A 13,695-nucleotide genomic window follows, 5' to 3' on the forward strand; every position below is an offset into this window, starting at 1 on the left:
ATGAGCATATGTGATAGTTGCCAAGTGCGTGTTCATATTTTCATACTGGGCAGATGGTCCTCTACAAGATTAGTAAAAATAGCTTACGTTAGTGCTTCCCAAAGTGTGCTGCGTGGCTTTTAGAGCCCTCACCAACCTTTGTCAGCGTCGTCACGAGAAGCTGGCGGCATTGATTTGTGTCTGTTTATAAACTAGCTCTTTGTTAGACTATTCTGGGGAGCCGCGGATACACGTTGACTAGGGCAAGGGAGCCACGAGACACAAAAGATTGAGAATCACCGGTTTTTGTATTTAACTTTATATGAATTGTCTTAACTTTATATTTTCTTTGACTTTATATGAATGACACCCGCTTCTCATACATGGGAAGCGGCGTACATGGAGTTCGGAAAACTCCCAGTTTCTTTCAGTATGTTGTACGTACTCTCAAGCGGTTGGGTAGAGAAAAACATTCGCACAATCTTAAACTGAGTAAAAATTGGTGTCTCCATACCAAACAGGGCTGGGGCAACCGGCTTTGTAACTTTTTGTCAGAATTTTTGCCCAGCGAATTGCGTAACTGGGAACTGAATGGTACACTTTCTTCTTCTGGACTGCTTTCGGAATCCCTAATTGATATTTATGTGGAAAATTTTACCCAAAAAATTTCCGTTATCAACTCCGATCGTTTCTACAATTATATATATATATCTCGGTTCCTCTTTCTACCCTGAGCCTTATCTTACCAATGCTAATAACACGACTTACATATCAGCCCTTTTGCAGGCTAGTTGTAATTTTACACCTGGTTGCAGCCGTTTCAACCATTACTGCCCCCTCTGTGACGGGCAATGTCCCACAGATTTTTTACATTTCTTTTGCACCTGTCCTGTGTTAATTTCTTGCGCGATCACCTTTTCGTTATTTCTCACCTTTCCCTTTCCGATTTAATCGGTTTCTTGAATACCCAGCCAGGTCGGGTTTGCGATTTTATCAATTCTGTAAAAATACTCATTGGAGACTCACATGTAAATTATGTTTGTTTTATTATTCTAATTGTATATATTTGATGTTTTTTTGTCACCAATGTCTTTAACGTGTGTATATCTCACCTCTCCCCCCCCCCCCCCCGTTTCTGTTGTTTAATGTAGCTTTGTGTTGGTTTGCTCACGGGCTTCGGCTTAAAGCAGAAATAAAATACTACTACTAATATGAATGACACACTCCGCGGGGGCATCTTTCGCATCTAGGATTTAGACCAATATCTACATTTAAGAGAAATTACGAGCAGCTAAACAACGACATCAATACCTCGGCTTGGAAAAGGAAACCTTAAATTACAGTACCTGGCTTGGGTGTGCTGATGATTCCTGTACCGGGTGACCCCCATACATATGGGTACTAACCATTAAAATACAGTATCAAAGAATTACGAGCGGCTTTGTCATATCGAAATTTTTTCCAGAACATAAATTTTATTGCTAAAATTGCTATTTGACCTACGTCACAACATCGGTGAAAAACTAGGTACGTCGATGAACACCAGATCGTAAATATGCTTAGCAGGGTACTCGCGTGTTTGACGCACCACTATTTTTGGCCAAGCTCTGGGCCCGTTTTCAACATGAAGTGGCCCTGGGCAAAGCAGAAATTAGGAGGCCCTCACAAAAAGAGTCGAAGATATTTGGTTGGACAGTGGATATACTGTATGTTTAGAGAGATATAGATGGCTTCTTTCTCAGCCAGGGATATCAAAGAAACAGTTATTTTCCGGATATTATGCTGAGGTGAGCTCGGAAAGAAAAGTCATCACGTCTCCACCGGGACATGAACCCAGGCCCTCTTGCATACCGGGCAAGCATGCTACCATCTACACCACTGGAGACACATGACTCTGCCTTCCTAATTTCACGCACTGTGTCGTGAGGCGCTGAAGTAGAGGCAGAGAGAAGGCAGAGTCATGTGTCTCCAGTGGTGCAGATAATAGCATGCTTGCCCGGTATGCAAGAGGGCCTGGGTTCGTGTCCCGGTGGAGACGTGATGATTTTTCTTTCCGAGCTCACCTCAGCATAATATCCGGAAAATAACAGTTTCCTTGATACTGTACGTTGTTTGAATTTTGGGGGCCCCCCAAAGTAATAGGGCCTTGGGCAAATATCCCACTTGCTGGTGCAGATATAAATCCCCTGAGATCATACGATTATGTTTTCGATTCCCGATAGGAATGCACACAAATTGTCTAGTCGTAAAGAAATTGATTCTGAATATCGAGACATCGTAGTAACATTCATTAGTCATTTAGTCATTGAATGTACAGACCCTTCTGGCAAAGATGGGGATCTCAGCAACGTGTAGATATTTACATTGGTTGGTTTAGTGCGGTCTCGAGAACTTTTTGTTTTGAAGCTTTGAGGAACATAGTATGTAGTACGAAAGCCCCAAAGCGAGGAAAATAATAATATTGTTTTGTTTTTTGGTTGACCGAGCAGAGATATACGTCCATTAGAAGAGAGCAAAAAAACACTCAACCACAGATGTTCTTCGTACCAGCCACGCATGACTCGAACCAAGGGGGAAAAAGTAACTTTAAATATTATAATAATTCACGTACAAAATATCCCCCCCCCCTAATAGTAACTAATACGAAACTTAAGACATTTAAGATACAATATATTTTCAATTTCATGAAATATTAATTTTTTCTTCCACAGCCAAATTTCTCATGATGATGAAAACGTTTGTTTCTAACACTAGAAAGTTTTTCGACGTCTGCTGCTATTTTCTTTAGGGATCATTCAAGTATTACATCAGCATCGATGGGGCGGGGGTTCGGGTTTGCTGACTTGATGACGGCGGGGGGGGGGGGGGCTGTTGAATGTTGAATGACGTCATCAACCACCCTTTATAAAAAATATGAGATATTCTTAATGGCATCTCTAGCGAGTTTGAAAAAAACTTTTCCCTAGTTTGTTTGTGGGCACCTGAACTAATATTCCCTCCATCTTCATAAGTCCTCTATAGAGCCACTTTAGTGATCTCTAAATGTTCCGCGGATCCCTAAGTGACCTGAAAATGTGTCCGGGCTGTCAAATCCAAAGATACCCAGGCCACATCGCAATATGGCAATATCGGCTCATTGTCCTCACGGACTGGATACATCTGGCAATTTATTCATAAAAAGCATACATTACAAAATATGCATTACAATCGCAACAGCTATAAAATCATAATCTAAGTATAAAATCAGTTGCGAGATCACAATCTACGTATACAATCGGAAATCAAGCATATAATCCAATATATTCCATATTAAATCTTAATTCGAATATAAAATCCTAAATAGCATATTGAAATCAATAATAAATCAGATGAAATTCATAATCGATTTCATCCTCAATTTAAATCGTTCGATTTCCACGTCATTATACAGTTCTTGTGCCATCAGTCAGTCTTCTTTGTAGTTGATCAGTTTGTTTTTTCTTTGTGAACGGGTGAGGTGGTGCAGTTTGTACTTGTGCTATTGGCTTATATGGCGTCTGTGGGATCACTTGGTCTTTATTGTCCTCAATCCATCTAATTATTTTCTTGATTTTATTTTCTTTATTTAAGGCCGCTTAAGTGCTCTAAAACTGTGCCACATGTCACTTAAGGGATCTCTCAGCGTGCCACGGACCGCTCATGTGTTCTGGAACTTCGCGAGTCACTCAAGGGATCTGTAAATATGCCGCGGGTCACTTAAGTGATCTGTGAATGTACCACGGGACTACTTGATACTTGAGTGACATGGAAATGTGCCACGGGCCGCTTAAATGCTCCGAAATTGTGTCATGGGTGGTCACATAAGCGGTCGTAAATATGGTGCTTAGTTCATTTTTTACAAAATTATGTTTGATGTGGCTGGCTGGCCATATCAGATAACCCCCGAGAGGGGTCACATGCGGGCCATGGGTTGAGCATATATGGCTTAGGGGGCGTGTCACATTGAATTCCTTGAAGATAAATTTTGAGTTCTTAGCCTTCAAATAGCATTGAAATTGAAGAAATTTATTGTAATCAGGGCCGCAACTAGATGCTTGATCACCCGGGGCAAGCGCGCATTTTGACGCCCCCTTGTAATGTTTAAGGAGAGGTTTCAAAATGAAATTTGCGCCCCCTCGGGTCTAGCGTCCGGGGCACGAGACCCACCTGCAACCCCCCTAGTTCGGCCCCGATTGTAATAACATGTATAAAAGGCAATTCTCCGATATTTCAATTTTTTTTAAATATTTCTTGCATAAAAAAACAAATTCTTGATCGTCTGGGAGGGGGGGGGCATAGGGGGAGCTTAGTGTCCCTCCCTCCCTCGCGTATGTCTCTGATCTCAATGTGAGTTAGGAGGTAGGGCGACAGAGCTGAGAAATTTTGCTGGTAAGGGGGGGGGGCGTCAAAAATTGCTAAAAAATCTGCTGACGTAATATTTGGACGGTCCCTTATTTCCTTTAGAAAATCCAACTGATTCACATCCATTCGGAAACATAATCACAAACTTTTCCTCAAATCTCATATTCCGTGATAAATTATGGCGACTATACATGCACGTGACCATCAAATATGGCGGAAGAAGAATAGTATTACTCTTGCCTGTGTGTGTAGGAGATTCGTTTTTCCCCCCTTTTCCAGTCCATAAATTTGTCATTCTGAAATTATCTTATTTGTTACCTGTCAGCTTATGAATAACAAACGTTGAACGGGATGCTACTCTTCAGTTCTATTCGGTCTATATGTTGCTATTATTCCATGATATACAGGGTTCAACAGGAAGATATCTGTAAACAATAACCCTTGCAGACATGACCACGGCATCGATGGATGTAAGTACTTATGTAATGGATCGCGAAACACAATCCACGGCTCTACAAGTCTAGTCCTACTCCCGAGTTCCAGCTGTCCTGAATTTGGTAAGACAGTAATGTGATACAGAATCTTGGTTCCGCTGGCTCTAAATGGGAGCTGGCAGCGATATATGACCATGGTGCGGTCAGTTACAGAAGTGACGATCAGGACCGCCCTTACCAGACGCGGGGGCCCTTTGCGAAAATAATATCGGGCCTCTTAGCCCCGACATTTTTTTTCTGTGTGAGAGGGAGAAAATGGAAATTATGAAAATTTATAATAAATGAAAGAAATACTTTTTAAGAATTCATGAATTCTAGATGAAAATGCAGAAAAGTTGCAGAATTATTTCTTTCTATAAGTTAATCAAAAAAAATTACTCGATTAATCGAATTTCAATCGAATATCTTAAAATGTTATTCATTCAGAGCAAAACGTAATGTTGGTAATGTAATATTTATTTTGATGCTATAAAAACATATTCTATTTATTTTACGCATCTATCCACTCAATGGATGTAAATAAATGTAGAAACAGACTAACAAATAAAGGCTTGAAGCTATATAATATAGTTCCCCTTTGCCAGAAACGTGAATGTGCAAATTTCTAGTACTTGGAAAACGACTTATGAATGTTTACTACTACCCACGTTACTCTATGGAAGTTGTTATATTAAATTGTTTTGTAAAATGTGTTTCAATAGGGGGATACACATTTGCGCGTTTCTGACAAAACTTAGCAAAATAAGCGATCCAACCAGCTGAGAAACCCAAAAGTAAAAATTTGCATATTCAATGTTTTTGGCATAAGGGGGGGGGGGACAATATGGTTGTCATATCCAAAAATTTCTTAACTTGGATCGCGTCTTTTTTTTTTAATCAATAATTTTAGAAATCATTACTAGTTTTCGCTGAATCGATTTGTGTTTCCTCATGTCGAAACATTTGATCAAAACATTGATTCAAATATTTTTAAATACGGTCAATTATATGAAATGCTATCTATGTATAGGAATATAATTTAAGACATTTAATCAGTTTAGTCAAATAAATCAAGTAAAATTACAAACTGCTAATAAAAGTTTTAATTGAATATCGATCGGATTTGTGGAGTCGATTAACTCAACTAAAATTTTTAACTGCGATTAGCAAATGATCGATTAACCGACCCAATTAATTGGACCAGCCCTAATGAAAATGCAGCTTTACAAAATTATCAATAATTAGTATTGATGAAAATGAAGATTTGCAGGAGAGAATTTATGAAAAAATTCAGAGTTTATGAAAGAAGTTATTATTACCACAAATGCGGCGCTCGGTGCGACCTCACCTGTCGCACACCTTAAGAGCGGCTCTGGTCGCTTCTTTTGTTTAGTATAACGTAACCAAGGCCGTATCATGGTCTGTACTGCCACTACTTAACCATGAACCTTGTAAACATCCTCTGCGGAATTTCTATCGAATTGATACATGCCGGAACACGTGTGGTGTGTGGCCCTAACATATTTATTTATGTTAAAAAATTTCTGGCAAAATTGAAGTTAGTTAATGGTCAGAGGTCTTTCATGCACCAAGTGGATTCCCCCCCCCCTCCCGGATCGTACTTGGGTCAGCCTAAGCATTAAAAGAAGACGGTTCTGCTCTTCCATTCCTTGCAGGGGTTTCGGAAGTGTTTTACACTTGTGGTTGCTCGGCTTGAACTTTATGTAAGAATTTTTATTTCCGGATAAATTCTGTGGGTACTCAAATCCCAGCTACTAAATACTGAAGGTGCTTGAGCACCTACAGCACCCACGGCTCCGACGCCACTGATTCCTTGGATAATCACCTTTGTAAATGTACAATGAAGCAGACTTGCGGCAGATGCACACGGACTTGGCGTCCAAGATCCCCGTATTTCAAAACCAGGGTCTTGCTCAGCTAGGCCAAAGTTGCCGGTTGCCGATGAGGATTCCAGAAGTAACAGTACACACCTGCTGTATACCTTTTGTCTGCGTTCGATTTCTACTTGGTCAAGAGGGGCTCAGAACCCCCAAATTTAAACAATTAGTGTTTGCTAACCGACCAAACAACATTAACCCCAGTCGAGGGGGGTCTATAATGCTTTCTCTGCCTAGGGCCCCAAAATATAAACAGTCCATGTTTGCTAACCAACCAAACATCATTAACCCAAGTCATGGGGCTCAGGGCGCCCCTCAAGTCACAGTTGTTGTTTTGACGATCAAATATGGCAAGAACGTTTTTGGGGTTACTTCATGAAAACACTAGAGGACGGACGAATATAAAAATATCCTAGCATTAATAATACTTCCTTATTCTCTTATAAATCTCATTACTTCCATCAAATTCATTAAATTTCTCGACGAAACAATTGCAAGCGGTCGTAATAACGAAAAGAAATCGCGTGTAATGGGAAAAAACAACGCCTAAAGAAAAAAAGCACTTCGTTATAACGGAAGTCTCTCGGCGTGTAGGCATTTTTCCACAGGGTGGGTTCGAAACCGGTCTCTCTCTTTTACCACTGTTTCATTTTACATTTGCATCTCTCCGAGGATAGAAAATTAATGAAGGCAACAAGGACGAGAAGGTTATCTGATGATGATGATGACGCTCTTCCGCCATTATAATCCCGATAACTACATTAATGTCTCAATGTATGTGTATAATTGGGAAACTACAATGGTCTCTGTTCTCACCTGGTTTCGATCCCCTGGGAAGATACGCGATGATTCTTGCCGAGTAGAGCGAGTAGTGCCGGTCGTTCTCGTCCATCGAGTGCATTATCCTGCTCGTAGTGACCGATGACCAAGTCTTGCTGCTGGTGTACCTGCAATGGCCAAAAAACAATGATGTTATGATAGCTATCTTGTGACCCTCCGTATTGTGATAATTTGGTTTCAAATTGTCAATTTTAATATGGCTCGTAATGCATTTAAATTTTTGCTCATATGTTTCAAGCAGCGGTGTTTTAACGGGTGGGGCCAACTGGCTCCGAATAAAATAGGGACCCACAAAAGTCCAGCAGGTCCACGCACTTGACGTAACCGGTGACGTACATCAGAGTCTAGTAACTGACTTTATTCTTGAGGGTCTCGGACCAATTCTGCAAACTAATGTGGGTGCTCGAGCACGTATAGCACTTCTGGCTCCAAGGCCACTGCCTGAAATTTTTGTTTTTTTCTTCATTTTTGAATTTTCATCAGTTCTGAAAAGGGGACGTTACATGCGTGCTCGAGCACACCCACACATTTATTTAAAGAAGATCCAGGAGTAATATTCTGAATTTTCTTTAATTATAAAATTACTCCTGTCATTAGTTATGAATTTATATCAATTCGGGAAATATTTCATTAAAATTTGCAATTTTTTTTGTTTAATTTATTCAGCAATTACTCCTTTCATCAATGCTGAAATTATTTCTCCCGTTAATTCTGAAATAAATTGTTGTATTAATTTGAAACGTACTTCTTTCGAGTTCTAAATTTTCATCAATTTCGAAATTACTTCTTTTCCAATTCTGAAACGAAATCACTTCATTTTCAATTCTGAAATTACTTCTTTTCTAATTCTGAATTTTCCTTAATTCTGAAATTACTTATTTTTCAATTAAGAAATTACTTATTTTTCAATTAAGGAATTACTTATTTTTCAATTAAGGAATTAATTATTTTTCAATTAAGAAATTACTTATAGAAATTACTTATTTTTCAATTAAGAAGTTACTTATTTTTCAATTAAGGAATTACTTATTTTTCAATTAAGGAATTACTTATTTTTCAATTAAGGAATTACTTATTTTTCAATTAAGGAATTACTTATTTTTCAATTAAGAAGTTACTTATTTTTCAATTAAGGAATTACTTATTTTTCAATTAAGAAGTTACTTATTTTTCAATTAAGGAATTAATTATTTTTCAATTAAGGAATTAATTATTTTTCAATTAAGAAATTACTTATAGAAATTACTTATTTTTCAATTAAGAAGTTACTTATTTTTCAATTAAGGAATTAATTATTTTTCAATTAAGAAATTACTTATAGAAATTACTTATTTTTCAATTAAGAAGTTACTTATTTTTCAATTAAGGAATTAATTATTTTTCAATTAAGAAATTACTTATAGAAATTACTTATAGAAATTACTTATAGAAATTACTTATTTTTCAATTAAGGAATTAATTATTTTTCAATTAAGAAGTTACTTATTTTTCAATTAAGAAGTTACTTATTTTTCAATTAAGGAATTAATTATTTTTCAATTAAGGAATTAATTATTTTTCAATTAAGAAATTACTTATAGAAATTACTTATTTTTCAATTAAGAAGTTACTTATTTTTCAATTAAGAAGTTACTTATTTTTCAATTAAGAAGTTACTTATTTTTCAATTAAGAAGTTACTTATTTTTCAATTAAGGAATTAATTATTTTTCAATTAAGAAGTTACTTATTTTTCAATTAAGGAATTAATTATTTTTCAATTAAGGAATTACTTATTTTTAAATTAAGAAGTTACTTATTTTTCAATTAAGGAATTAATTATTTTTCAATTAAGAAATTACTTATAGAAATTACTTATTTTTCAATTAAGAAGTTACTTATAGAAATTACTTATTTTTCAATTAAGAAGTTACTTATAGAAATTACTTATTTTTCAATTAAGAAGTTACTTATTTTTCAATTAAGAAATTACTTATTTTTCAATTAAGAAATTACTTATTTTTCAATTAAGAAGTTACTTATTTTTCAATTAAGAAATTACTTCTTTTTTTTCAATTCTGAATTTATGAATTTTTATCATTTTTTTGGAATGGTGTGCGGTTCATGTATGCACATATGGATTTTCCCTATATTCTAAAATTACTTCTTTCATTAATTCTGAAATTATTTGAAACGTAAATTTTCAAAATACCCATTAGTTCTGAATTTTTATTCGTTTAGGTTCAAATTTCCTCATACTTTGGTACTATATAATATTTTTTTAGCGTTTCTATACATCCAACAATGTATTTCTATACTCTAACCATGTGGTTTTTGGATGGTAACCCCCTATTTTTTTTTTCAATGGGCACCAAAAAACGTTTTGGCCTCGGGATCCCAAACTCGCACAGGCGGCCCTGGTTCCGAGCACATTCGTATCTGAATATATCTTACTTATTTTTCTTTTTTTGCTAATGCATTTCTTCTCAATCGTTCCTACTGTTACTGGTTTTCAGTCCCGTCTTACCTACTCACCAAAATTAAAACCGATCAATAATGTTCCCTTTATTTATTTCGGTCGTGCCTATAGCTAGTGTTACATAAGAACCAAAAACTCGCACACACCGTGACAAGTCACCACTATTATGTGTCTTCACGTGCGTCAGGGTCGCAATGTCCTAGTTTCAACAGCCCACATCGCATTCTGCAGGTGTGCGTGCGCGTGTGTGTGGGGTTTGTTGACTTTCACGGGTTGACTCATCACCAGCAGTCCCATCGCTTGACTTTTATACATCACATTATACGAAAACGAATAAAATGGATTACTCGCTTGCGAGAAACTTGGATATTCGATCCTTTCAATTTTAGTGCAATTGCATCAACAGACCGTGAACGATGACTAGCGAGCACCCGTTCATTACCCAAGATTTTATTTATATATAACAACAGCATAAAAATCATGGTACTCTGTTATTATGTTTCTAATCGATACGAGTGCGGAATGAGTGAGGGGGGGGGGGAAGTGAAACTCAATCTATGAGATCCTCCTATGTACTTTGGGGTGGGGGGGGCGTTCACGGGTTCCCCCTTGCGTTAAGGCGTTAAGACGACACTAGCGAGGACTTGTATTGACTGAGCTCTTTGGAAACGCAACAACCGTAAACAATCGGGTCTTGTTGCGTGACATTGCAACGTCCGCATCGTGCCAAAGAACCGACATCCCATAACGTCGATTGCAGAAAGGGTTAAGTCCGCCCCCCACATGCCTCAGTTGTAACCGCTTCTCGAAAATTTTTACGGTGCTGGAACATCCATCCTAGTCTAGACCAGGCATCTTCAATGAGTGGTTGCTCACCGTTGTTGCTCGCGAGCACCCCGTTACTCTCTGGTGTACCCAGAGTGCTCGATGCTCGTACCGGATTTCGTGCTCACGAGCACTTGATCAATTTTCCAATTAAACACCATGTAGGAATTGCATTCAAGAACTGAAATCATCGAGATTTTTTTCATGCATTCGTATGGTAAACCTGCCGTAAGGGTGCTCTTCTTTTGATGATAGATACAGGCAGTGCTCGCGACAGGAAAAAGGCTGAGGACCTCTGGTCTAGACAAACCGACTTGTAAGAGGTACTTGCGGACCACTTTTTCTGCTCTAGGCCACTCTTTTCGTCACTCGCTGACCTACTTCACCACACACCGACCCTCGCTATATCGTAATACTGCAATTTACTGCCGTTAACGAGTTTGGTTGGAACTCTATAGGTCACTTTTTTGTCATTCACATATTTGCACTCGGTTTTGGTGTCAATCACATGCTCACGAACTGTCTAAGAGAGGTCGCTGCTATTTATTACATTTATTTACTTCCCTCGGCTCGCAACGCATTCAGAACAGAAGTTTATCTTTTGTGTTTCGTGGACCCTTTGCGTCAATAAGACGAAGGCCAGGGACCCGGCCAAGAAAGGCCACGGACTTCTTTACAGAAAAATATTCAGCAAAAATAATAACGAAAAAAACAATAAGTTAATTGTTTTCTCACCCGAACTCGCGGATCCGCTGAAACTCTGCAACGACCTTCAAGGGGGTCTGTCGACCCGATTAAGAACCACTGATCTAGAAGGACGGGGACACAGCTTTGAATGCTGAGGTGAGGGCAGAGCCACAAATAAGGGAGGGCGGGGAGGTCCAGTGCCCCGGGCGCTGACTTACCCTTTTTCCACTAAAAATTACGGTGGGGGGGGGGGAGGGAAGGGGGAGGTGCCAAAATCGGTATTGGTCCTTCTCCCATTCTATAGCTTAACTTTCTTGACCAATAATTCCACCTACTCTCCGTTGACCTCGCTTAATCCGTTTAGTCCCCCCAACCAATGTACTTCATTGTGATGTTGACGATGGTGGATAAAGCACTATTGGTGAAGTTAATTTACCTCAGCCACGAGTAACCGGTTGAAGTTTTACCATTCGTTACGAACAGTGGCGTATTTACAGTGGGGAGGCGAAGCGGGCTATATATAGCCCAGGGCGGTAAGTTCGGGGAGGGGCTGCGAATTTGGAAATGAGTGGCCAAGGAAATTAGTAAAATGAGAGAAGGGCGACGAAATTTATATAATCCCCAAAAAATCCACCTCCGTCCAGACAGCAAGGGACTGGGTCAGTGAGTGAGCAAAAGAGTGGCAACTGGAGAGTTTGCAAGCACGTGATTGAGCAAAAGAATGACACCTGGAGAGTTTGCAAGCACGTGAGTGACCTAGAGAGTTTGCAAGCACGTGAGTGAGCAAAAGAGCGATTTGGAGCGAGAGCAAGCATGTGAATAACCAAACGCGTGATCTACAGATCGAGGGACCAAGTCAGTGAGTAACCTTAGAGCCTGTGCAAGTGTGACAGTGATAAAAACAGTTTGCAAGCATGTGAACGACTAAAAGATTTACTTCAGAGGCGTATTGTTGTTATTGCGGGGGGGGGGGGGGGGGGTTGGAAGTGGGTTATAGCACAGGGTGGCGAATTCGAGGAAAGAGTAGTCAAGAAAATTAGGCTAGAATGTGGGAGAAGGGCGGCAAAGCCATAAATACGGATAGTTTTGAGAGAAAGAAAGAGAGAGGTTGGAGAAAGAAATAATTCTGTTATTTGTTTTAGTATACAATGCCCTTTATCGACAAATAATTTGTACTACATTTTTTTCTGCATCGAGAGAGAGAGAGAATATACCACAATTTTTGTGATATTTTTTCCTCAGTTTGGAATATCGTACTATCAGAATCGGAATCTATGAAAATACACACTGCAAAAAAAGAGAAGTCATTTGAGGAAAACAAATGTATATTATGTAAATCCCACTCGTGCCAGGAAATTGGCAATTTTCCTACTTCTTTTGAGGAAATTGCACGCGTGAGCAAGATAGAATTTTTCTTTTTTTTTTTTTGAGAAACGCGTTTATTGAAACTTATCCTCTAAAATGCATGTGTTTTAGAATTTTTTTACTGGAATGATTAAATTTTCTAATCTCGTTATATACATGTTAATTAATTAATCCAGCATGGAATGAGTTGTAAATCTACAATTGCAGATCAGTATAATAAGGATATTTGGTCTTTATATATTTTCTACTTATCAGTTAATGAATTCGAGAAGAGTTTTGAAATATTAGTGATATTTACACTCATGTCCATAAATTAAGAATAATTCAAAATCACACGGAAATCGAAATCTAAAGTAAAAATTTCACCTGTAGAATTATCACACACATCTGCCAGAATGATATGCAAATTTCAGGAAGCCACCAGATGATGCCGATAGTACGTCACAATGACGAGAGTGTAAGAGGGGGTATATAAGAAATGGTGGCAAAGAAATGAAATTGTTCACAAGAGTTATGTAAGGCGCTCAGTGCCATAAGCGAATAGTTATGACACAGAGGACGCATGTGGATGATTTTTTACGTGGTAGAATTATCGGCCGCCTGGAATGTGGGCGTACTCAGATGGAAGTATCCGAGGTTTAGCTTGCAGTCTGATTCACGTCGGACTTTCGTATGGAGAACGCCAGGTACCCGTTACCACCAAGACAACATCATTGAACGACACCGTTACGGTGGTGCAGCATTGCTCGTTTGGGGTGGAATTATACTGGGTTCCAGAACAGATGTGCATG

General features: G+C 38.5%; 1 protein-coding gene across 2 annotated transcripts in view; it reads right to left on the reverse strand.

Moving 5' to 3' along the window:
- LOC149079131 (uncharacterized) overlaps positions 1-13,695 on the reverse strand; it is a 115,778-nt gene that overhangs the window by 28,815 nt on the left and 73,268 nt on the right. For both annotated transcript variants that reach the window (XM_089240011.1, XM_089240012.1), the window contains one exon: positions 7,547-7,677. In XM_089240011.1, the coding sequence (XP_089096137.1) occupies positions 7,547-7,677 (131 nt within the window). The remainder of the gene's footprint in view (positions 1-7,546; positions 7,678-13,695) is intronic.

This window comes from Pholcus phalangioides, unplaced genomic scaffold (genome assembly GCF_987345545.1).
Source record: "Pholcus phalangioides strain wild (caught in Gottingen) unplaced genomic scaffold, Ppha-v1.0 ptg000012l_1, whole genome shotgun sequence".
NCBI lineage: Eukaryota > Metazoa > Arthropoda > Arachnida > Araneae > Pholcidae > Pholcus > Pholcus phalangioides.